The following is a 26,584-nucleotide window of genomic DNA, read 5'->3' as shown; positions in this document are numbered from 1 at the left end:
GTGAGGTTGGCATGCAGTGAGGTACTATAGTAAGGTTAGCATGCAGTAAGGTAGTATAGTGAGGTTGGCATGCAGTGAGGTACTATAGTAAGGTTAGCATGCAGTAAGGTAGTATAGTGAGGTTGGCATGCAGTAAGGTAGTATAGTGAGGTTGGCATGCAGTGAGGTAGTATAGTGAGGTTGGCATGCAGTAAGGTAGTATAGTGAGGTTGGCATGCAGTGAGGTAGTATAGTGAGGTTGGCATGCAGTAAGGTAGTATAGTGAGGTTGGCATGCAGTTAGGTACTATAGTGAGGTTGGCATGTAGTGAGGTAGTATAGTGAGGTTGGCATGCAGTGAGGTAGTATAGTAAGGTTGGCATGCAGTAAGGTAGTATAGTGAGGTTGGCATGCAGTGAGGTAGTATAGTGAGGTTGGCATGCAGTAAGGTAGTATAGTGAGGTTGGCATGCAGTGAGGTAATATAGTAAGGTTGGCATGCAGTGAGGTAGTATAGTAAGGTTAGCATGCAGTAAGGTAGTATAGTGAGGTTGGCATGCAGTGAGGTAGTATAGTGAGGTTGGCATGCAGTGAGGTAGTATAGTAAGGTTGGCATGTAGTGAGGTAGTATAGTGAGGTTGGCATGTAGTGAGGTAGTATAGTGAGGTTGGCATGCAGTAAGGTACTATAGTGAGGGACACAGGGGGGGTTGAGATGTCTGTAGATATAATATATATAACTGTGTGAATATATTTTATATGTGATACGTGTGAGTATTTATCAGTATATACTACCTCCCTGTACACTATTTATTTGAGGGGCAGCTGGTAACCCCAGTAGTGATTGGCACTGTCAACCGCACCTGACAGACAAGACTAACTTCTGCCAACCACAACATGGCGGTCCTGCACACACAACAGAGCGACAACTTATAGGGGAGGGTTCTTGTGTAATGGGAGTAATTGATTGGTTCTCTAATTGAGTAGCAACGGGAAAGCCACGCTTCTATTGGTTGTTAAGTGCGAGCAAGAGGTAGTGATTGGTTGCTTGTGCATATGGCTGCTGATTGGCTGATAGCTGTCTCCTCGTGTCTCCGGTTTCCCGTCTGAATGTGGCGGCTCCGAGGCCTCCTGTTTCCGCCGCTCTGCTGCTCGCTGACCCGGTCTGCTCAGGTCTCACGCCCGCTGCTCTCACTGACTATGTCCCAGGCCGCCCCGCAGCCGCTTCCTCGCGCTATGTCCCAGTCCGCCCGAAAAGCCAAACCCCCCAAAGACACGCTCCGGCACATCAAGAACCGCGAGAAGAGGCGCGGTCACGAGCAGCACGGCGCGGCCACGGTGTATGTGCAGGTGGTGGGTGCGGGTAGCAGGGGCAGCCCACGGGCACTTTACGTGTTCTCTGAGTATAACAGGTGAGTCACGTGATGGTGTATATGCTGACCCTGCAACTGCTATGTGTTTATATCCTGACCCTGCAACTTCTCTCTGCCTCATACCCCCTAACCCTGCAACTGCTATGTGTTTATACCCTGACCCTGCAACTGCTATCTGCCTCATACCCACTGACCCGGCAACTGCTCTCTGCCTCATACCCCCTGACCCTGCAACTGCTCTCTGCCTCCTACCCCCTGACCCTGCAACTGCTCTCTGCCTCCTACCCCCTGACCCTGCAACTGCTCTCTGCCTCATACCCCCTGACCCTGCAACTGCTATCTGCCTCATACCCCCTGACCCTGCAACTGCTCTCTGCCTCCTACCCTCTGACCCTGCAACTGCTCTCTGCCTCCTACCCTCTGACCCTGCAACTGCTATGTGTTTATATCCTGACCCTGCAACTGCTATCTGCCTTATACCCTCTGACCCTGCAACTGCTATGTGTTTATACCCTGACCCTGCAACTGCTATCTGCCTCATACCCGCTGACCCTGCAACTGCTATCTGCCTTATACCCTCTGACCCTGCAACTGCTATGTGTTTATACCCTGACCCTGCAACTGCTCTCTGCCTCCTACCCCCTGACCCTGCAACTGCTCTTTGCCTTATACCCCCTGACCCTGCAACTGCTCTCTGCCTCCTACCCTCTGACCCTGCAACTGCTCTCTGCCTCCTACCCCCTGACCCTGCAACTGCTCTCTGCCTCCTACCCTCTGACCCTGCAACTGCTCTCTGCCTTATACCCCCTGACCCTGCAACTGCTCTCTGCCTTATACCCCCTGACCCTGCAACTGCTCTCTGCCTCCTACCCTCTGACCCTGCAACTGCTCTCTGCCTCCTACCCCCTGACCCTGCAACTGCTCTCTGCCTCCTACCCCCTGACCCTGCAACTGCTCTCTGCCTCCTACCCCCTGACCCTGCAACTGCTCTCTGCCTCATACCCTCTGACCCTGCAACTGCTCTCTGCCTCCTACCCCCTGACCCTGCAACTGCTCTCTGCCTCCTACCCCCTGACCCTGCAACTGCTCTCTGCCTCCTACCCCCTGACCCTGCAACTGCTCTCTGCCTCATACCCCCTGACCCTGCAACTGCTCTCTGCCTCCTACCCCCTGACCCTGCAACTGCTCTCTGCCTCCTACCCCCTGACCCTGCAACTGCTCTCTGCCTCCTACCCCCTGACCCTGCAACTGCTCTCTGCCTCCTACCCCCTGACCCTGCAACTGCTCTCTGCCTCCTACCCCCTGACCCTGCAACTGCTCTCTGCCTCATACCCCCTGACCCTGCAACTGCTCTCTGCCTCATACCCCCTGACCCTGCAACTGCTCTCTGCCTCATACCCCCTGACCCTGCAACTGCTCTCTGCCTCCTACCCTCTGACCCTGCAACTGCTCTCTGCCTCCTACCCCCTGACCCTGCAACTGCTCTCTGCCTCCTACCCCCTGACCCTGCAACTGCTCTCTGCCTCCTACCCCCCTGACCCTGCAACTGCTCTCTGCCTCCTACCCTCTGACCCTGCAACTGCTCTCTGCCTCCTACCCTCTGACCCTGCAACTGCTCTCTGCCTCCTACCCCCTGACCCTGCAACTGCTCTCTGCCTCCTACCCCCTGACCCTGCAACTGCTCTCTGCCTCCTACCCCCTGACCCTGCAACTGCTCTCTGCCTCCTACCCCCTGACCCTGCAACTGCTCTCTGCCTCCTACCCCCTGACCCTGCAACTGCTCTCTGCCTCCTACCCCCTGACCCTGCAACTGCTCTCTGCCTCCTACCCCCTGACCCTGCAACTGCTCTCTGCCTCCTACCCCCTGACCCGGCAACTGCTCTCTGCCTCATACCCCCTGACCCTGCAACTGCTCTCTGCCTCATACCCCCTGACCCTGCAACTGCTCTCTGCCTCATACCCCCTGACCCTGCAACTGCTCTCTGACTCATACCCTCTGACCCTGCAACTGCTATGTGTTTATACAACTGACCCTGTATCTGCTATCTGCCTTATACCGCTGACCCTGCAACTGCTATGTGTTTATACCTCTGACCCTGCAACTGCTCTCTGACTCATACCCTCTGACCCTGCAACTGCTCTCTGCCTCCTACTCTCTGACCCTGCAACTGCAACTGCTCTCTGCCTCATACCCCCTGACCCTGCAACTGCTCTCTGCCTCCTACCCTCTGACCCTGCAACTGCTCTCTGCCTCCTACCCTCTGACCCTGCAACTGCTCTCTGCCTCCTACCCTCTGACCCTGCAACTGCTCTCTGCCTCCTACCCCCTGACCCTGCAACTGCTCTCTGCCTCCTACCCCCTGACCCTGCAACTGCTCTCTGCCTCCTACCCCCCTGACCCTGCAACTGCTCCTCTGCCTCCTACCCCCTGACCCTGCAACTGCTCCTCTGCCTCCTACCCCCTGACCCTGCAACTGCTCCTCTGCCTCCTACCCCCTGACCCTGCAACTGCTCCTCTGCCTCCTACCCCCTGACCCTGCAACTGCTCCTCTGCCTCCTACCCCCTGACCCTGCAACTGCTCCTCTGCCTCCTACCCCCTGACCCTGCAACTGCTCCTCTGCCTCCTACCCCCTGACCCTGCAACTGCTCCTCTGCCTCCTACCCCATGACCCTGCAACTGCTCCTCTGCCTCCTACCCCCTGACCCTGCAACTGCTCCTCTGCCTCATACCCCCTGACCCTGCAACTGCTCCTCTGCCCCTCCTACCCCCTGACCCTGCAACTGCTCCTCTGCCTCATACCCCCTGACCCTGCAACTGCTCCTCTGCCCCTCCTACCCCCTGACCCTGCAACTGCTCCTCTGCCCCTCCTACCCCCTGACCCTGCAACTGCTCCTCTGCCCCTCCTACCCTCTGACCCTGCAACTGCTCTCTGCCCCTCCTACCCTCTGACCCTGCAACTGCTCTCTGCCCCTCCTACCCCCTGACCCTGCAACTGCTCTCTGCCCCTCCTACCCCCTGACCCTGCAACTGCTCTCTGCCCCTCCTACCCCCTGACCCTGCAACTGCTCTCTGCCCCTCCTACCCCCTGACCCTGCAACTGCTCTCTGCCCCTCCTACCCCCTGACCCTGCAACTGCTCTCTGCCCCTCCTACCCCCTGACCCTGCAACTGCTCTCTGCCCCTCCTACCCCCTGACCCTGCAACTGCTCTCTGCCCCTCCTACCCCCTGACCCTGCAACTGCTCTCTGCCCCTCCTACCCCCTGACCCTGCAACTGCTCAAGCACATGAGTACTGTCACTGTGTAAATAATCTCCTGTATATGCGCACGGGTATTGCCACTGTGTGTGTGTAAATAATCTCATGTGTATATACGCACGGGTATTGGTACAATGTTAATTTACAACACAGTTTATAGTAAAAATAACATTGTCTTTTTGTTGATAACAATTAGCCCTGTGCGTTAAGCATCATTATCTGGATCTATTCTTGTGAAATTACAGCACAATTTGTTTTGTGCAAATCCAGATTTTAGTGAGTTTCACTTTCACAAGAAGAAATCAGTCTAACGAGCCGCAGGCCGTGAACAGTCGCCTTTCTTCTTAAAGACACGATGAGTCCACGGATCATCTTAATTACTTATGGGATATTCACCTCATAGTCAGCAGGAGGAGGCAAAGAGCAGCAGAGCTGTTAAATAGCTCTTCCCCTCCCTCCCACTCCAGTCATTCTCTTTGCCTACGTTAGTGATAGGAAGAGATAAAGTGAGGTGTTAGATTAGATTCTTCAATCAAGAATTTATTTTTAAAGTGGTGCCAGAGAGTGCTGCTTTTTCCAAGGGTGTAGCCGTAGTCCATATCAGTCTCTACAGTAGAGCTATTGGTGGCTTTAGAACTGGTGGGACATAATTCTCACTGCGCCTCCCATATATTTATGCTGTCCTGCTTCTGGAAAGCCTGAGAGATTCTAACTCAAGACTTTCTCTTCATTTAACAGGTCCATGGGAGGGATATGACCTCTTACACCTAGAAGCTGCCTTGCTGCCGGGCAGAGGATGAGGTAAGTGCTGACTTTTTTTTTTTTCTGGGGGAAAATGGAGTCTCGGAGATAAAGGAGAGCACTTTATTTATTTACAAAACCTCATCATTGTTTCATAGTCTCTCCTTAGGCATAGAGGACATTTGGGCAGCGTTGCAACAGGCACTGGGGCTTAAAAAGAAAAAGTGGTGTCTCAGAAATAAAGAGCACTTTATTCTGTAAATGAGACAAGCCTCATTATCTTCATAGTCTCCCCTTAGGCTTAGGGGACATATGGCGTTATAGCAGGCTCTAGGTCTTAGAGAGACAGAGTCTCGGAGATAAAGGGCATTTTATTTACTTTATTTGTGGCTCCCTTTAGGTATAGGAGACATTGAGCACCGTTGCTGCAGACACTGGGGCTTAATTTGTCCGGTATAGGTGGTTCCACATCTCACGGCAGATTAGTAATTTTTGAGCCGACCATGAGATTTCTTTGGCCACGCCCACGATGGGCGTAGAGTAAGTGCGCAACCTTTTTTACTCCGTTCAGGGTAACGGGATCTACGCATGCGCATATTTCCTACTGAATCTTTTATGCGTAGCTACTCCGGACTGTACAAGGAATCATCGTTTAACTCGATTCCTACGCAGAGGACATACACACCTCAGCAGAAGTGCTGCTGAGGTGTAGGGGTGTTGATACCTTGTTTTCTAAACTTGTTATACAACAATACATTTTTCCAGTAAAAAGTGACAGTTTTATTACTTAAAGAGACAGTACCGTTTTTAGGTTCTTTGTCATTTTAATAAAATTTTATCTTAGAATGATTAAAAATGTGTCCGTTTTTATGTTAGACATGCAACTAGAGTTTTTACTATGTGTCACTTACTCAATGTGACTTAATGCCAAGCTGGGACCACCAATCCTTTTTGCAATCCTTTTCTGTTCATCATGTATTTAAGGAACTTTAAGATACAGGGATAAATTTTGTTCTTAGACAACTTTTTCTACCGAAGATGTTCAGGTATCTAATAACAATGCTCAATATATAACACAGCTTTGTTTTCAACGTCCCTTACATGCAGTGCCCTGCACTTTCTCTCAATCTCCCGTTGGCGTACGAGGAAAATCTAATATTCAGTAAGCAAGGTTTCTGACGCAGTTGTTACTATTTTGGGGGCCCCCTCCAAGAAGCCTGAGGAGGAGGATACCGTAGTAGCATCTGAAGGTGAAGGTCTCAGATTCTGCCAGTATAATCTCTCTTGCTGATACTGAAGGTTTTAGCTAGGCCACCTCTGTTTGTTACTTTCAGGAGGTTTTAGCTACTTGAAGGACAGCATCTCCACGGTAGTCGTGGTTCCTAAGACGCCCAGTAAGCGGAACAAATTTTTCGGGTTTTTTTTTTCCTCGATAGTCATGTTTTTGGTACCTGACCGAGCTTCTGAGATCATTACTAATGACTGGAAGATGTTTCCCATAGCCAACTATGTGATGGGGCTTGGCAAACAGTCCACAAGGTGGAAGGAACCTTTTCCTCCTTGGCTAAGAGAAGAGAGTTTACTCTATAGGATGTATGTACATCAGGACTCACAATGGCAGCCAGTTGTGTGTTTTGCTACTGTCTCTAGTGTGGCGGCACATTGGGTTGATGCTTTGTCTGATGTTTTCAGGACAGACATTTCCTGGGATGAAATCCAGGATATGATAAGCTATTAATTTATCTGATTACTTTATTACGGATGTTGCCCTCCAAATTATTAAGCTGGGAGCAAACATCTCAGGTTTTTCTATTCTAGCTTGCAGAACCTTAGGGTTAAAACCTTGGTCTGCAGATGTGACACCTAAGCTTTTAGCAATTCTTTACAAGGGGAGGACCTTGTTTGGTCCTGGCTTGATGGACATTATCTCTGATATTTTGGGAGGTAAAGGTCTTCTTCGTCCGCAGGATAAGTGAAACAATCAGAGTATTTTTAGTTCCTTTCAAATTTTCAAGGGACTTTCCTCCTTTTACAATCAGTCTTGGAATAAGGGGTCTGCCTCTGATCCAGGACCGGATCTTGTAGGGAGCAGACTCTTTTTTTTTTTTTTTTTTTTTTTTTTTTGCCTCAAGTTCGAGATGTTCAGGATCCCCAGGCTATAGAAATAGTGTCTCAGGGATACAAGCTGGAGTTCAAAATTTGTCCTCCCAGGGGCAGGTTTCTGATTTCAAGGTTATCTGCAGACCAGAGAGAGGCGTTGTTACATTGTGTAGAAGACCTCTTAGCTCTGGGAGTGATAGTTCCCGTTCCATCTCAAGATCAAGGTATGGGATTCTATTTCAATCTGTTTGTGGTTCCCAAGAAAGAAGGAACCTTCAGCCAGTTCTAGACCTCAAGAGTCTAAACAAGTTTCTCAGAGTACCGTCCTTCAAGATGGAAACTATTCGTTCCATTCTTTCCTTGATCCAGGAGTGTCAATTTATGACGACAGTTGATTTAAAGGACGCATACCTGCATGTTCCCATTCACAGGGATCATCACAAGTTCTTAAGGTTTGCCTTTCTAGACAAGCATTTCCAGTTTGTGGCTCTTCCTTTCAGTCTTGCCACGGCTCCCAGAATCTTCACAAAGGTACTGGGGTCTCTTCTTGCGATGCTTCGTTCAAGAGGCATTGTGGTGGCACAGTATCTGGATGATATTCTAGTTCAGGTGCCTTCCTTTCAGCTAGCAAAATCACACGGACTTGGTAGTGGCTTTCCCAAGGTCACACGGGTGGAAGGTGAATCTAGAAGAGAGCTCTTTAGTTCCTCATACAATAGCGACCTTTCTAGGGACCATCATAGACTTTCTGTCTATGAAGATTTTTCTGACGGAAGTCTGGAAATTAAGAATTATCGATACTGGAGTCTTCTCCTCATCCTTCAGTGGCTCAGTGCATGGAGTTAATAGGTCTGATAGTAACGGCAATGGACAATGTCACGTTTGCTCGCTTTCATCTAAGAGCTCTGTAGTTGGACATGCTCAAACAATGGAACGTAAATTATTTGGACTTGTCCCCTCGACTTCTATTGGCACAGGAGACTTGTTGGTTGTCTATAGACCATCTCTCCCATGGAAAGTGTTTTCGCAGACCCTCCTGGTAGATTGTGATGACAGATGCCAGCCTACTGGGGTGTGGAGCAGTTTGGGGCTCCCTAAGGGCTCAGGGGATATGGTCTCAGGCAGAGTCTCTTTTGCCCATAAACATTCTGGTACTGAGAGCGATCTACAATGCTCTCCTGACCTCGCCTCAACTAGCTTCGGTTCAGTTTATCAGGTTCCAGACGGATAACGTAATGTCAGTGGCCTATATCAATCATTAGGGAGGAACAATGAGTTCCTTGGCGATGACAGAGGTTTCCAAAATAATTCAGTGGGCGGAGGCTCATTCTTGTTGTCTGTCGGCAATCCACATCTCAGGGGTGGTCAACTGGGAGGCGGATTTTCTGAGCAGACAGACATTTCATCTGGGGGAATGGTAACTTCATCCGGATGTGTTCTCCAATCTGATCCTCAAATGGGGTCAGCCGGAGTTGGATCTCATGGCATCCAGGCAGAATGCCAAACTTCTGGGGTACGGGTCAAAATCCGGAGATCTTCAGGCGGCGCTGATAGATGCTCTGGCTGCCCCTTGGTCCTTCAATCTAGCATATCTGTTTCCTCTGTTTGCTCTCCTTCCTTGAGTGATTGCCCGGATCAAACGGGAAAGGGCTTCAGTGATTCTCATAGCACCGGCCTGGCCTCGCAGGATCTGGTATGCAGACTTGGTGGAGATGTCGTCTCTAGCTCCTTGGAGGCTTCCGTTTCGAAAGGACCTTCTGGTCCAGAGACCCTTCCATCTTCCAAATCTAGGTTCTCTGGAGCTGACTGCTTGGAGATTGAACGGTTGATTCTTGCCAAGCGAGGTTTATCTGACTCAGTCATAGACACTTTGATTCAGGTTCGTAAGCCTGTTACTAGAAAGATTTATCACAAGATTTGGTGTAAATACCTTTTTATTGGTGTAAATCCAAGGGCTACTCCTGGAGTAGTTAGGATTCCTAGGATTTTGTCTTTTCTCCAGGAAGGATTGGAGAAAGGATTATCTAGCTGATGTCCCTCATGTTCAGTCTTTTTGTCAGGCCTTAACCAGAATTAGGCCTGTGTTTAGACCTGTTACTCCTCCTTGGAGTCTTAATTTAGTTCTCAAGGGGTTCCGTTTGAACCTATGCATTCCTTAGATATCAAGTTATCTTGGAAGGTTTTATTTTTGGTAAACTATTTCTTCTGCTAGTAGAGTGTCTGAGTTTTCAGCATTGTAATTTGAGCCCCATTACCTTATTTTTCATGCAGATAAGGTTTGTCTTACGTTTGACATTTGGATTTCTTCCCAAGGTTTTTTCTGATTGGAACATTAATCAGGAAATTGTTGTATTTTCCTTGTGTCCTAATCCTTCCAAGAAGGAGAGGCTCTTGCACAATTTGGATGTAGTTTGTGCTTTAAAGTTTTTTTATTTACAGGCGACTCAAGACTTTCGCCAGTCTTCCTCTTTGTGGTATTTTCAGGCAGACATAGGGGACAGAAAGCTTCGGCTGTTTCTCTTTCTTTTTGGCTAAAGAGTATTATACGTTTGGCTTAAGAGACTGCTGGACAGCAGCCTCCTGAAGGGATTACGGCTCATTCGCAGTGGTGCCTTCCGTTTAGGTATCCTGTCTTGTCCCTCCCATATCATCCGTGTACTCTAGCTTAGGTATTGGATCCCATAAGTAATGAAGATGATCCGTGGACTCATCGTGTCTTTAAGATGAAAATAAAATTTATGCTTACCTGATAAATTTGTTTCTTTTTAGACACGATGAGTCCACGGCCCGCCCTGTCCTTTTAAGACAGGATGTTATTTATTGTAAGCTTTAGTCACCTCTGCACCTTGGCTTTTCCTTTCTCTTCCTAAATTTGGTCGAATGACTGGAGTGGGAGGGAAGGGAGGAGCTATTTAACAGCTCTGCTGTGGTGCTCTTTGCCTCCTCCTGCTGACCAGGAGGTGAATATTCCATAAGTAATGAAGATGATCCGTGGACTCGTCGTGTCTAAGAAAAAACAAATTTATCAGGTAAGCATACATTTTCTTTTTTAGGCATTCGGCAGCCAACAGAACTGCTGCATCCTGTATGTGAAATTGTTAGTTAATGGTTTCTGATCCCTTCGCTTTTGTTTCATGTCTTGTTTGTTTCAGGTACCTGATAAATTGTGGTGAAGGAACGCAGCGGCTAATGCAAGAACACAAGTAAGGAAAATCATCTGAAAACAAAACGCTGTTGTCCCCAGCCATAGACGCCTGTGGTAATTCTTGTGTCTTATTCACAGGCTGAAGATCGCGCGGCTGGATAACATCTTTGTGACCCGGATGAACTGGGCTAATGTTGGCGGCTTATCAGGTCTGCTATAAACATGAGAAATGCGAAAGGGACAGTTCACTGTAAAATTACATTCCTGTCTTTTTAATGACTTGTTATAGCAGCTGCAGGGTATAAAATATGTGAGAAATTGCATATTCAGGTTTGTGTATATGAAATAGCCGGTTTTTCGCTTTTAAACCACAGCCTATTACAACGGGATGAGTTACAGGTAGTATCAGATCTCATTATCTTATCACTGTGTACACACATGCTTCCTTATCTCATATCCGTTTGTAACCCAAAGCTTAATACTGAGAGAACAATGACAAATTATTATTGTATTACTTAACTCTCTTGCACCCCACTGGGAGTGTCATTTCTTTTGCTGGCTTATCAATAACTGAGACTCAAGTATAGAAACTTTCAGTATAGTGTCAGTATATAGCAGGGTTATAATACAATTTATTCTTTAAAATAACCTTCAGTTAAAATGTATATACGAAACAATTTAAATTTCTATTCCTTAATTCTTTAGATTAGTTAAAATTTATATACACATTGCAATATATTTATGTAGAGACCATATTATGAATCAAATAATACACGCTTATGCTGTTATCATATTCTTTACAGATATTATAAAATATATATACCTTTAAAATTTAACTTTACTCACAATGAATCGCATTAAAATACCACAATAAAATGCCAGAGGTTGTATATATGCCATGTATATGCCAATATGTCTGACCTGAAATAACTAATTATTCAGCTAAAATAAGACAAATTCTAATATATATATATATATATATCTATATATCTATATCTATCTCTATATATCTCTATCTCTCTCTATCTATCTCTATCTATATATATATCTATATCTATCTATCTATCTATCTCTATCTATCTCTATCTATCTATCTATCTATATATATCTCTATATCTATATATATCTCTATCTATATCTATATATATATATCTCTTTATCTCTATCTATCTCTATCTATCTCTATCTATCTCTATCTATCTATCTCTATCTATATATATCTCTATCTCTATCTATCTCTATCTATCTCTATCTATCTCTATCTATCTCTATCTATCTCTATCTATCTCTATCTATCTCTATCTATCTCTATCTATCTCTATCTATCTCTATCTATCTCTATCTATCTCTATCTATCTCTATCTATCTCTATCTATCTCTCTCTATCTATCTCTATCTATATATATCTCTATATCTATCTATCTATATATATATCTCTATCTATATATATATATATATATATCTCTATCTCTTTATCTCTATCTATCTCTATCTATCTATCTATCTCTTTATCTCTATCTATCTCTATCTATCTCTTTATCTCTATCTATCTCTATCTATCTATCTCTTTATCTCTATCTATCTCTATCTATCTATCTCTATCTATCTATATATCTCTATCTTTATCTATATCTATCTATCTATCTATCTCTATCTATCTATATCTATCTATCTATCTATCTATCTCTGTTACAGAAGCATTAGTTATTTTGTTGTGAAGAAACTTATTTCCCAGCAGCAATGCCTGAACCAGCCAAGCCAGCGCCTAAGAAGGGCTCCAAGAAAACTGTAACAAGTATCATTTCATAAAGGGTTAACTCTGTTCAGTTTTGAGAAAACTATTTTCTGAGGCAGGTTTCCTAGCATATTGTGTACTGTAATTAAGTTTGTGATAAGCATTCACTGCTAGGTGATAAGAAGGACTCAATTGTTTTCTTGTGTGTACTTGTTATCTGCGGTGGCCTGTCCAAGGGCTTTGTCTAAATGTGTGATGGGGGATTTTATGCTTCCCCCCCTGGGAGTGCCCTGTGTGCATGTAACCTAAATAAAAAGCAGGCTGGGCATCCCAGTCCTCAGTTCTTGGTTGTCCCTCAATCGCAGCGTTGACTCGTTTTTGTGGGCAGAAGGGTATCCTAGCTGTACTACAGCTAAGGGGGATTATTCTACATTTGCGAGACTCATATAGAATACTATGGAAAGCAGTTTCTCCCCTCTTCAGCAATAGGAATCCAGGCTACTAAGCGGTCCATCTCTCAGCGAGACTAAGGGTAACCGTAACATTTGGCGGCAGCGGCGGGATTTTCCTGGATTTCCTAGGAGAGGTACAGAACGGATGGAGAGCGCTTACGAAAAATTGAAGCGTACAACCCTAAAGGATTTACTTGAAAGCAGAGGGGGGTACGCCAGCAACCGGCCGAGGAGAGAGCTGATCGCAGAATTGACCGAACTGGATCAGAGCTTCACAATGGCGGAAACACCGACCACGATTAGTGACGAAAAAACCAGGATTGTTCGGGAAAGGCTCTCATTATACGGGCCGAACCCCTCCATGGAATTAGTACAGCAGTTGATGGCGGAGGCGGACGAGGATATACGAGAGACTCGAGCCCACGAACTCAACCTAGCGAACGCACACCGCAATGCTGAAGCCCCGCAGGTAATCATCCCTGTCGAAAATGCTGGGAGGCCCAAGATACCCTATGCAGCATTTCGACCCTTCCTAGAGAGCGAGACAGGGATTGATGAATATTTGGCGGACTTCGAAAGGCAATGTGCCCTGCACCAGATTCCCAACACAGAGTGGCCCACGATATTGTCTGGGAAACTATCCGGGCGAGCCCTGGAAGCCTTTCGTACTCTGGGTGCTGAGGAAGTGACACAGTATGAGCTAGTTAAGGAGACACTGTTGCGACGGTACGCTGTAACTCCGGACACGTATCGCCGACAGTTTCGGGGCACGGAAAAGAAGCCCAACGATACCCATATGGAATGGGCGCACCGAATGCGGAGAGCGGCAAATCACTGGCTGAGCGGAAGTAAAGCGGTGACTGGGGAGGAAATTTTACAATTGTTTCTCTTAGAATATTTTTATAATGGCATGGAACAGCAAGGGAAGGAATGGCTGCGAGACAGGCGGCCTTCTACCTTAGAAGAAGCAGCCAAATTGGCCGATGAACATTATGACTCCCGTCTTCACGAACCCATGAACTACCGAGCTCCAGCACGGGTCGAACCCAGAGAGGTTTACCGTGCACCCCCTCGTGCTGAATTCCGAGCCCCGGTGCCCACAGGGCCCGTCCGACACTCAGGACCACCCAATAACAGCTCTGAGCGTCCCAGACCGACTTGCCACCGATGCAAGCAACCAGGGCATTTCATGGCTAGCTGCCCCCTTAATACGCACCAGACACCCAGGAATTACAATTACCCCTCTGGGTCCTATCGTCCGGCCCGGGCCCTCTGTGTTAACCAAGAGGCCCCTATGGAGGGATATGTGGGGCCGCTTCACGAGGCAGACCCTGTATATGCTGCCTCAGATAACCGCCAGCACCATCGGCAGAGGGTATGGCTCGAGGGGCGATCTACCGAGGGATTGCGAGACACAGGGGCTACTATCACGCTGGTACAGAGTCATTTGGTGCCAGAGCACAAGCGATCCGGACAGACTGTGGCCGTTAGAGTGGCGGGGAGGGATGTGTACAAAATTCCAACAGCTAAAGTGCATCTTGATTGGGGAGCGGGAAAGGGGGCTGTGAACGTGGGCCTAATGGATAATTTACCTGCCGAAGTACTACTGGGCAACGATTTGGGCCCCATGACTTCTGCCTATGCTCCAGTATGCAACAACGAGGCGGACCCAGTGACTACACGGGCCCAAGCCCGGACGGAGCGAGAGCTCTCACCAGTGCGGGAGACACAGGTAAGACCTACCCCGACCTTGCCTGACAGGTTAGGCCCCATACCCTGGGACACCCCAGATGCTTTCGAGGCAGAGTCTAAGACTGACCCGACCTTACAAAAGTACCGGGAACGAGCAGAGACCGGAGGGGGCGGGGCAGATAACGAAACATTCTTATGGGAAAAAGGGAAACTATACCGCTGGACAGAGAAAAGGGGACAGCGTAGGCGACAGCTGGTAGTGCCCCACAAATACCGTCAAGAAATCCTCAAAATAGGCCACGACATCCCCTTAGCAGGCCACCTAGCCGTTACCCGTACCCTACACCGCATTACTCACACGTTCTTTTGGCCAGGGGTGCACGCTGACGTTAGAACTTACTGTAACACCTGCGATGTGTGTCAACGAGTAGGAAGGCGAGGCGATCACCCTAAAGCCCAGCTAGTAAATATGCCCATTGTAGAGGAACCCTTCAGCCGGGTTGCTATTGACCTAGTGGGACCACTGGCTACCCCTAGTCCCTCCGGTAAGCGATACATTCTTACCGTAGTGGACTACGCTACCAGGTACCCAGAGGCTGTCGCCCTATCCAACATACAAGCGGATACGGTAGCGAATGCACTAGTACAGGTGTTCTCCCGGGTAGGATTTCCAAAAGAAATCCTATCCGACCGAGGCACCCAATTTACGGCTGAATTGACCCAACAACTCTGGCAGGTTTGCAAAATTAAGTCCCTCCTGAGCTCCCCATACCACCCCCAGACGAACGGGCTGTGTGAGAGGTTCAATGGGACCCTCAAGCAAATGCTCAAGACGTTCACTCAGGAATACCGAGACTGGGAACGCTTCCTGCCGCACCTCCTATTTGCTTATCGGGAGGTGCCCCAGGAAACGACAGGGTTCTCTCCCTTCGAGTTGCTCTACGGAAGAAAGGTACGGGGACCCCTAAACCTGATCCGGGAGCACTGGGAGGGAGAGATGGAGGCTGACGGTGTCCCAGTTGTGCCATACGTGCTGGAACTCAGGGACCGAATGGAGCAATTAGCCAAATCCGTGCGGGCTAATCTCCAGTTGGCCCAGAGAAGACAGAAAGTATGGTACGATCGGGGGGCCCGAAAGAGAATCTTCACCATAGGACAAAAGGTGTTAGTACTTAAGCCGGTGAAGACAGACAAATTGCAGGCGTCCTGGCAGGGTCCCTACCAGATCGTAGAGAAAAGGGGAGACACCACTTATGTGATAGCTAGCTGCCACGACAACAATCTTAGAAAGACATTCCATGTAAACATGCTCAAGGAATATTTTGAGCGACCAGAGAACGTGACGGCCGTATGTTGTTCCCCTCAGGAAGACCCCGACAGTTTACCCATTCCAGACCTATTAGAAAAGAGCCTCCCCACAGGTATAGTGGCGCAGGTTCAGATAGGGGACCGACTTAGCCCCACTGAAAGGGAGCAGCTCAACCAACTCCTCCAGTCCAAACACCTCACCTTCTCCCTGAAGCCAGGGTACACTACTTTAACCACCCACCAGGTAGATACTCCGGGACAAGCTCCCTTGCGCCAGGCTCCGTACCGAATCCCCGAAGCAGTTAGGACAGGAATGAAGAAGGAGATCGATGAGATGCTCCAGCTCAGGGTAATTGAGCCCTCCGATAGTCCCTGGGCCTCCCCAGTTGTCTTGGTGCCCAAGAAAGATGGGACCACCCGGTTCTGCGTAGACTATCGGAGGCTCAATGAAAATACCGTGACGGACGCTTATCCTATGCCCAGGGTAGACGAGCTACTCTATCGTATAGCCAGGGGAAATTACCTGACCACTATTGACCTCTGCAAAGGTTACTGGCAGATTCCCCTGGCCCCGGAGGCTATCCCCAAGTCGGCATTCGTCACCCCATTCGGCTTATATCAGTTTAGGGTAATGCCGTTTGGGATGAAGAATGCCCCAGCTACATTCCAGCGCTTGGTGGATAGGCTCCTGGATGGCTTCCAGAGTTTTGCTTGCGCCTACCTGGACGACATAGCGATCCACAGTGAGTCCTGGGAGGACCACTTAGCTCATGTGGGAATGGTTCTGGATCAGATCCGGGCTGCTGGCCTGACTCTGAAGCCAGAAAAATGCCACTTTGGGATGGCCGAGGTACAGTACCTGGGTCACCGGGTGGGGTGTGGAAAGCAGCGACCAGAGCCGGCCAAAATAGAAGCTGTCGCCAATTGGCCCACCCCCATCACTAAGACTCAGGTCCTAGCCTTCCTGGGCACGGCAGGGTACTATAGACGGTTCGTACCAGACTACAGCACACTTGCCAAACCCCTGACTGACTTGACCAAGAAGAACTTACCTCGACAGGTCCTGTGGTCTCCCCACTGTGAAACTGCTTTCCAGGCTCTCAAAAATGCTCTAATTAACGCTCCTGTCTTGGCGGCCCCAGCCCTTAACAAACGTTTTATCGTCCATACAGATGCTTCCATGTTCGGGCTGGGAGCCGTCCTCAGCCAAGTAGGCGAAGATGGAGGGGAGCATCCAGTTGCCTACATCAGCCGGAAGCTCCTGCCCCGCGAAGTCAGCTATGCAGCGGTCGAAAAGGAGTGTTTGGCTTTGGTGTGGGCATTAAAGAAATTGACTCCCTATTTATATGGTCAGGAGTTCACTCTGGTCACCGACCATAACCCGTTGGTGTGGCTGAACCGGGTCTCTGGAGATAACGGCAGGCTATTACGTTGGAGCTTATCGTTGCAACCCTTCAATTTCACCATTACTTACAGACCTGGGAAACAGAATGGCAACGCCGACGGGTTGTCCAGACAAACCGACCTCAGCCCCGCATAACCAGCGGTCTGGACAGCCTTAGTCTGCCCCGAAAAGGGGTCAGACCGTGTCTGCCAGAGTGTTCCACAGAAAGGGAGCACTGTTACAGAAGCATTAGTTATTTTGTTGTGAAGAGCTTATTTACCAGCAGCAATGCCTGAACCAGCAAGCCAGCGCCTAAGAAGGGCTCCAAGAAAACCGTAACAAGTATCATTTCATAAAGAGTTAACTCTTTTTTTTCAGCTTTTAGAAACTATTGTCTAATCACCTCTGGAGCCAGACTGCTAATTGATAAGATGAACTTGTAAACTTGTTATCTTAAAGGGACAGTTTACTCAAAAAAATTCTCCCCTTTAATTTGTTCCCAATGATCCACTTTTCCTGCTGGAGTGTTTAAAATTGTTTACAAGTAGCTCCTTTACCCTTATATTGGCATTTGAAATAGTTGACTTAGCAAGTTGTATCCCCACCTATTCTGAAAGTTTGTGCCCGCTGGTCCCAGCTATAGATAAGCTTTGTAAACACAGCCAGCAGAAGAAATTACACACCCAGTGGAGTATAGAAGAGATAAGGTAATACAATGATGATTTTCCATTGTTCTCTCCAAGTACTGGTGATTGTTTTTTGGACAGATAAAGAAACATGTATATGTACACAATGTGATACAGTAATGAGATCTGATTATACCTACAAGCTCAACCCATTTTATTAGGTTGTGGCTTCAAAACACAAAATCATAGCTTTAATATACACAAATAAACCTTAAAAGCTATTTTTCATAAATGTTTTACTCTGCAGTTGGTAAAAAAAAGAAATTGTAAACACATTAAGGGAAAAACTATTTTTCAGTATACTGTCCCTTTAAGTACTGTAATCCTATTGTGGCCTGTCAAAGGACAGTGCTCTCTATCTAAATGTGTGATGGGGGATTTTGTGCTTCCCCCCCCCCTCTCCCCCTGGGAGTGCCCTGTGTGCATGTAACCTTAATAAAAAGCAGGCTGGGCATCCGAGTTCTTGTTTGACCCTCAATCGCAGCGTTGACTCGTTTTTGTGGGCAGAAGGGTATCCTAGCTGTACTGCAGCTAAGGGAGATTATTCTATATTTGCGAGACTCATATAGAATACTATGGAAAGCAGCTTCTCCCCTCTTTAGCAATAGGGATCCAGGCTACTAAGCGGTCCATCTCTCAGCGAGACTAAGGGTAACCGTAACATTGTGTTTCCGATCAGAAGATTAATCAGAACGTTGTTCCTCCTTGTGTCCTAATCCTTCTTAGAGGGAACGATTTCTGCACAATTTGCACGTGGTCCGTGCTTTAAGGTTTTATCTGCAGGCGACTAAGGACTTTCGTCAGTCTTCTTTGTTTGTGGTTTTCTCAGGAAAACGTAAGGGTCAGAAAGTTACGGCTACTTCTCTTTCTTTTTGGCTGAAGAGTATCATATGTTTTGCATCTGAGACTGCTGGACAGCAGCCTCTAGAGAGTGAGTTGCGGCTCATTCCACGAGGGCCGCTGCTTTCTCATGGGCATTCAAGAGTGAAGCTTCTGTGGAACAGATTTGCAAGGCTGCAACTTGGTCCTTCACACTTTTTCAAGGTTCTATAATTTGACTCTTTTGCTTCAGCTGAGGCCGCTTTTGGGAGACAGGTTCTTCAAGCAGTTGTGCCTTCCGTTTAGGTTCCCTGTCTTGTCCCTCCCGTATCATCTGTGTACTCTAGCTTGGGTATTGAATCCCATTAGTAATTAAGATGATCTGTGGACTCATCGTGTCATTAAAAAGAAAAGAAAATGTATGCTTACCTGATAAATTTTTCTTTTTTTGATACGATGAGTCCACGGCCCGCCCTGTTTTTGAAGGACAGGTTGTGGGTTATTATAAACTTCAGACACCTCTGCACCTTGGTTTTTCCTTTCTCTTCCTAACTTTGGTCGAATGACTGGAGTGGGAGGGAAGGGAGGAGCTATTTAACAGCTTTGCTGTGGTGCTCTTTGCTGCCTCCTGCTGACCGGGAGGTGAATATCCCATTAGTAATTAAGATTATCCATGTCAAAAAAGAAATAAATTTATCAGGTAAGCATAAATTTTCTTATTTTATACAGTCTGAGTATCAATTAAATATTTGCGAATTAAACAGTTCATATAGATGAATTTCTAACTTCTCTTTTTAAAACCAAGATTATACTTTCTTATATGGTTTCAGCAAAATGTGTCTGTTTTTTCCTGCTATCTTCCATTGACGTACGTCTGAGCTTCGTGTATTTGACTCAGCCGGTACCAATTTGTATCGAAGTGTGAATGGTCACTTCCCCCTGTAAGATTGGTTCTTCTCTGCATACACTTAAGCCTCAAAGGCCCATCTCAGACATTGTCTGTATATCTCCACATGAGGTCATTACCTGATAACCTTTTATTACATAGAGGAATGATCAGGAAATCCAACTTGAGAGAGAGCCATGTAATGAAAATCTCTTTGAAATAAACTGCCTTCACTAATTGAAACAAATGCTTTCCCTTTGTTCTCACTTGTCTTAAGCAGCAGTGAGGTGGGGCAGGGGGGTAGTGAGACCAATTCATGTCAAATATTAGCTAAAATGAAATATCAAATCATGTGCTATATCTGTTACTTCATAGGTACCCTGACAATAGGTTGGGAAACCAGAGGCTAAATCAGATAATTCAAATGCCAAAATAGGGATAAAGGATCTACTTGTAAACAATTTAATACACTCAGGCAGGTAAAAAAAAGGATGATTACGAATCATTTAGGGGAGAAAAATATTGGGTGAACTGTCCCTTTTAATTGACAAACGCTGACTTGTTGTATTCTCATTAACTGGACAAAATCATAGGTATTAAAATGCAACATTTAAAGGGACATAAAAGGCTAATTTGATTCTTTATTGGTTCAGATAAAGCGTACAATTTAAAAAAAACAAAAATAAGTTTATTTCTCTTATCAAACTCACTTTGTTTTATAGTGTTGATACTTAGGTAGCCAGTGTGCACGTATCTGGAGCACTATATATGGTCGCTGTCTTGTAAAAATGCTTTTGAGCACTAGATGGCAGAGGTTTTTTTTACATCAACATTTTTAAAAACATTCTTGCAAAACCTGTTGCTATAGTAATTCAGAGCTCGTGCACTACCCTGAGCATACCTACTGGCTTTTCAACAAAGTAAACCAGGAGAATAAACTACATTTTATAATAGAATTTAATTGAAAAGTGTTTTTCTTTTTAATGACACAATGAGTCCATGGATCATCTAATTACTATTGGGAATATCACTCCTGCCCAGCAGGAGTTGGCAAAGAGCACCACAGCAAAGCTGTTAAATATCACCTCCCTTTCCTCCCACTCCAGCCATTCTCTTTTCCAACGTTAGAGCAAGGAAGTGGTAAAGTTAGGTGTTAGAAAAGATTTTATTATTTTTTAAGCAGTGCAAGTTTGTGCTGCTTTGTCCTAGGATGTAGCCGTAGTCCATACCAGTCTCTTCAGTAGGGCAGTGGTGGCTTTAGAGCAATGGGAACTTGTGGGACATAATTCTCACTGCGCCTCCCATATACTGATGCTGCCCTAACTCTGAAAGCCTGAGTGAAATTACTCAGTCTTTGTCTCTTGTTTCACAGGTCCATGTGAGGGAGAGGACCTCTCAAACCTGGGAGCTGCCTTGCTGTCGAGCAGATTAGGAGGTAAGTGCTGACTTTAATTTCTGGGGTTACAGAAAAGACTCGGAAGACGTTGGGCACTTTATTTCAAAAGATGGGACAAAAGGCTCATTGGAATTGGGCACTTTACTTTTAAAAGGCATAAATTCTCCTATACACACAGGAGACCCTATGTAGACAGCCTAGACGCAGGCACTGGGGCTAGAAAAATTACATTATTGGTGGTTTCACACTCCCGGCGATTTCACTTATCAGAAACAATATGATGACCGGGAGATGACTTCATTAGCTACGCCCACGATGGACGGTACTAGAGGAGACGGCAATTTGTGTTGCTCGCTCTTTTCCTTCACTTCCTGGTAATTGAAAGGGGAAGTAGTACAACATCTATTTCTACTACGCATTCTCTTGTATTACATGCGTGTCTAGGAACGGAGACCGGCTTCCAGCATCTGTTGCTGAGTTCTGGATCTGTTGTTAGTGGAACGGCTCCTGCTCAGAGAGAGCTGGTGTCAACAGGCAGGTAGGCACCTCGGCAAAGTACAGCTGAGGTGATCTGCAGTATTGTTTAGATTTTCTGTCCTCCCTGCATATAAAAAATAAGTTACCGTTTAAAGTGACAGTAACGTTTCTGTTGTAATTTTTATTAAAAAATGTAACCTTTTTATTTGATAATTTGATCCATTGTGAGTCAGAATGGACCAAGAGGATTTGCAAAATATTAATTGTTCTTTATGTTTTAATGCCAATGTGGAACCACCAATCCCTTTCTGTTCCTCATGTATTGAGAGAACTTTAAATTATAGGGATAGACTTTTTTTTTTTTCTGAGGAGGATGCTGTTCAGGAGTCTGACAATGTTCAATATACATAATTCAAAAGAAAAGAAAATGTGTGTATCCAATAGTTCACCTTGTAATTATTGTACATTATTATGTGGGTGAAGACTACTAGTAGTACTTTAAGCAACAATTGAATTAAAAAATATCAGCAGTGATATTTGCTTTTATGTACTATTTTAAATTGCTGAGAAATAATGTTGGAGATATATAAAATATAACGTTTACTTTGATATTTAAAACAGCAAAAGCAGTAAAAGGAGCTGCTTGTTGCGCACACACACACACACACACACACACACACACACACACACACACACACACACACACACACACACACACACACACATATATATATATACACATACACATACACATACACTCTCACACACACACACACACACTTAAAAACACTCCCCCAGTTTGAATATACGGTTAGTAGTAACCAGTGTTGAAAGCAATCACTTTAATAAAAAATGGGTAAATTAGCCAAGGTGGATACTAAAAAATGTGTCTTGAATGTCTATTAAATTATATTTCAGCTTCTAATATAAGCTTTTTTCTATGATTACTTACAGACCAGACACAATAATACCTAGATTACCTGCTCTTAGTGAGACTGAGTCTTTCGCACTTTAAGCTAAATACGTGTATTTTGGTTACGTTTTTTTTAGCTAAATCAACATCGGTACTAAATTTTTTTTTTAACAAATTGCCCTCCGGTTAAAATTTAGTACCGATGTTGATTTAGCTTTAAAAACGTAACCACTCAGTCTCACTAAGAGCAGGTAATCTAGGTATTATTGTGTCTGGTCTGTAAGTAATCATAGAAAAAAGCTTATAATAGAAGCTGAAATATATAATTTAATAGACATTCAAGACACATTTTTTAGTATCCACCTTGGCTAATTTACCCATTTTTTATTAAAGTGATTGCTTTCAACACTGGTTACTACTAACCGTATATTCAAACTGGGGGAGTGTTTTTAAGTGTGTGAGCAACAAGCAGCTCCTTTAATTGCTTTTGCTGTTTTAAATATCAAGTAAAAGTTATATTTTATATATCTCCAACATATATTCTTTCTCAGCAATTTTAAAATAGTACATAAAAGCAAACCTTTGTCTAGCATATCCACTCTTGTGTGATCACTGCTGATATTTTTGAATGTTCAATATATGCTGCATCTTTCTCCTCAAGCGTCCCAAAGTTTACCACCCACACATGCAGTGCCCTGCGCTTCCTCCCTAACTCCTCCTGGAGTTACGTTGCAATACATCGCTTCCCTCATGTTTTACTTCAGTTTCTGATGCGTTTGCCTTTCCCATGTTGCAGGGAAAGCATAAGAGGAAAAACAAACATTCAGTAAACGAGGTTTCTGACGCAGTTGTTGCTATTTCGAATGCCCCCTCCCAGAAGCTGGAGGAGGAGGAGGATACTTTGGTAGCATCTGAAGGTGAATTTTCAGATTCTGACAGTGTAATTCCTCTTGCTGATACTGAAGTTGTATCTATTGGTGTGAATCCAAGGGCTACTCATGGAGTAGAGTTAGGATTCTTAGAATTTTTGCCTTTTCTCCAAGAAGGTTTGGAGATAGGTTTATCGACAAGTTCCCTAAAGGGTCAAGTCTTGGCCTTATCCATTTTGTCTCTCTAACGTCTGGTGGATGTCCCAAACGTACAATCATTTGGTCAGGCCTTGGTCAGGATCAGGCCTGTGTTCAAACCAGTTACTCCTCCATGGAGTCTGAACTCCTCCATGGAGGCGGACTTCTTGAGTAGGCAAACCTTTCACCCGGGGGAGTGGGAACTCCATCCGGAAGTGTTTTCCAGCCTGATTCTCAAATGGGGTCAGCCGGAATTGGATCTCATGGCATCTCGGCAGAATGCCAAGCTTCCGAGGTACGGGTCAAGGGATCTTCAGGCTGTACTGATAGACGCCCTGGCGGTACCTTGGGATCTTCAGTCTTGCATACCTATTTCCTCCATTTGCTCTTCTACCTCAAGTCATTGCTTGAATCAAGCAGGAGAGGGCGTTGGTGATCCTCATTGCACCGGCGTGGCCTCGCAGGATCTGGTATGCAGACATGGTGGACATGTCATCTCTTCCACCTTGGAGACTTCTGTTGAGAAAGGATCTTCTACTTCAAGTGCCCTTCTTTCATCCAAATCTAGTTTCTCTGAAGCTGACTGTTTGAAGATTGAACGCTTAATTTTAGCCAAGCAGGGTTTTTCTGACTCGGTCATAGAGACCATGATTCAGGCTCGTAAGCCAGTGACTAGAAATATTTACCACACGATATGGTGTAAATATCTATATTGGTGTGAATCCAAGGGCTACTCTTGGATTATAATTAGGATTCCTAGATGTGACGGATACCCCGGCTACCCCGACTGGGTAGCTCCGCCAAAGGGGTCCTGCTTCCTCCCTGTCGACTGCAGCTATGTAGCTAGCAAATGACCACAGCGTGTAGCCACCCCTGATGCCCGACAGCACCAGCATTCAGTGTCCCACCCTGTGGCAGACTCCAGCTACCCAGACTAGGTAGCTCTGCCAGAGTGTCCTTCCTCTGCCTGGAACAGGCTCCTATGTAGCCCAGGACAGTGATTTTAGCAGGAGCCCACCCAAATAACTAGACTAGCATTCAGGTGAAAATAGAACTGCTTTATTGCACAGAAAACAGCTTTTATACATTTCCAACAAATGGGGGTAGTTACTACACAATCAATAGAAACAAATATGATACAATGAGACAAACATCAGACAATGGTTAGTTAAACAAGATTCTAATCACATCCTGACTTACATAAGGACAATGGATGACTCGCACAATAACAGACACTTCACACCTAGACTAGATAACAGGGGTGAGGTTATAGGGGGTAGGGGTTTAACGCTTGCAGCCTGGTATCTGTGACATCTCCTCCCCTCCAGTTTGGCAGACCCGGCTAGACCCTTAACGGGTCTGCTTGGGGCTGTTCGGTGGCCCTCCACTTCTTGGTTGCTTGGAGAGGTGATCCCATCTCTCCAGAGCTTGGGGCATCCTGGGGGGTTCCGGCTGGCGTTTATACCCTGGGCACAGGGATAGTCACATAAGGCAAAGTCCCAAACAAGTATGCAAAGGCCGGCTCCCAAACAATTGCTGTCCCACAAGTTCCAGGGCCACACTGCCTCTCTCAGTGACACTGTTTAGTACCGGCGGACCCACCCCAGACCAGAGGGGGAGGTTGCTCCTTGGTGGGGCAGGCAAAGCTCAGGTACCCAAACGTGGCAAAAACTGTATAAGCTTTTCTCCTCCTTGCCTAATGCAACGCCTGCCCCCGGTGAGAAATACTCTGGGACAAGAAAAGGGTAGAGACCCTGTCAAGCTACTGAGGGGAGAGACAGTCTGTCTCTTCTCCCGAGAAGGAGATCTATCGCTGGGGAGGGAGGTCTGCTACCTCCGCTCCATGGGAAACTCTGCTGCCGCTGGGGAGAGAAACCAACTGTCTCCTCTCCCAGAAAGGGATTCAGCCGCTGGGGAGAGTTATCGATACCCGTCTCTCCCTGCAAGGGCTTCTCTGTAAGGGGAGGGAGAATGACTACCTCCGCTCCCAAAGGATGGATCTGCCACTGGGGAGAGAGACCGACTGTCTCCTCTCCCAGAAAGGGATTCTGCTTACGGGGAGGGAGGACGACTACCTCCGCTCCCAGGGGATGGTTCTGCCGCTGGGGAGAGAGACCGACTGTCTCCTCTCCTGGCTCTGCCTCTGGGGAGAGAGACCGACTGTCTCCTCTCCCAGGAAGGGGTTCTGCTTACGGGGAGGGAGGACGACTACCTCCGCTCCCAGGGGATGGTTCTGCCGCTGGGGAGAGAGACAGACTGTCTCCTCTCCTGGCTCTGCCTCTGGGGAGAGAGACAGTCTGTCTACTCTCCCAGGAAGGGGTTCTGCTTATGGGGAGGAAGGAAGACTACCTCCGCTCCCAGGGGATGGCTCTGCCGCTTGGGGGAGAGAACGCCTGTCTCCTCTCCCTGCTCCTGGCTCTGCCGCTGGGGAGAGAGACCGACTGTCTCCTCTCCCAGGAAGGGGTTCTGCTTACGGGGAGGGAGGATGACTACCTCTGCTCCCTGGTTTCCTGGAGCTGTTACAGGTGCTGGGCAGAGGCCGGCGGCTCTCTGCCCTGTTGCCAGCGCTTCTGCTAGGGTGGCCCCCGGGTCCAAGACCATAAGCTCGGAGCCAGACTGCTGATCGGGATCCAGCAGCCCTGGTTCCCTTATTCTTTGCTGCCACTCCTCCACGGTCGAGCTCCATGAATCCCAGGGGGCTGCATCCCAGATCTGTATACCCTTGGCACGCTGCTTAACGAGATCTAGCAGCCTCTTGTATTCCTTGACCAGTGCCTCTTCCTGGTCAATTATAAAATCCATATCATCTAGTAGCCAGGATTCCTCCACGAGATCCAGCAGTTCCTCTTGGAGCCCAGAGGTATCCTCCAGACCCTGGTCCGTCTCGCTCCCAATCTGTGGGCCCTCTGTCCTTTTTGTAAATAGCAATACAGGGCCGCCAAAGTCTCTGTGGGGGAGCCATCCTCCAGCCATGGCTGCACTTGCATAGCGAGCCATTGGAGGGCCCGATAGCCATCCTCCACCCACATCTCTTGCTGGATCAGTCTATGTAGAACAGATAGCCATTCCTTCTTTGTCTGTTTTCCCAGGAAAGGCACTCTCACGGTCTGACGAATACGGAACCTTGTGCCATTCGTGGGGAGGACCTTTCCATTGTCCTGCTCCTGTTGAAGAGCC

The 26,584-nt window shown here is 46.8% G+C and overlaps 1 protein-coding gene across 1 annotated transcript in view; it reads left to right on the top strand.

The window, feature by feature from the left end:
- Positions 1–1,033: 1,033 nt before the first annotated feature.
- The window catches only part of ELAC2 (elaC ribonuclease Z 2), a 246,750-nt gene continuing 221,199 nt past the window's right edge, over positions 1,034–26,584 (top strand). Inside the window, exons 1-3 of the mRNA XM_053710440.1 lie at positions 1,034–1,388; positions 10,600–10,650; positions 10,731–10,801. Of these exons, the coding sequence (XP_053566415.1) occupies positions 1,087–1,388; positions 10,600–10,650; positions 10,731–10,801 (424 nt within the window). The 5' untranslated portion in view covers positions 1,034–1,086. The remainder of the gene's footprint in view (positions 1,389–10,599; positions 10,651–10,730; positions 10,802–26,584) is intronic.

The sequence above is a fragment of the Bombina bombina genome, chromosome 1, assembly GCF_027579735.1.
Source record: "Bombina bombina isolate aBomBom1 chromosome 1, aBomBom1.pri, whole genome shotgun sequence".
Lineage (NCBI taxonomy): Eukaryota > Metazoa > Chordata > Amphibia > Anura > Bombinatoridae > Bombina > Bombina bombina.
The sequence above is the reverse complement of the archived record's forward strand: the minus strand, read 5'-3'. Positions and strand labels throughout refer to the sequence as shown.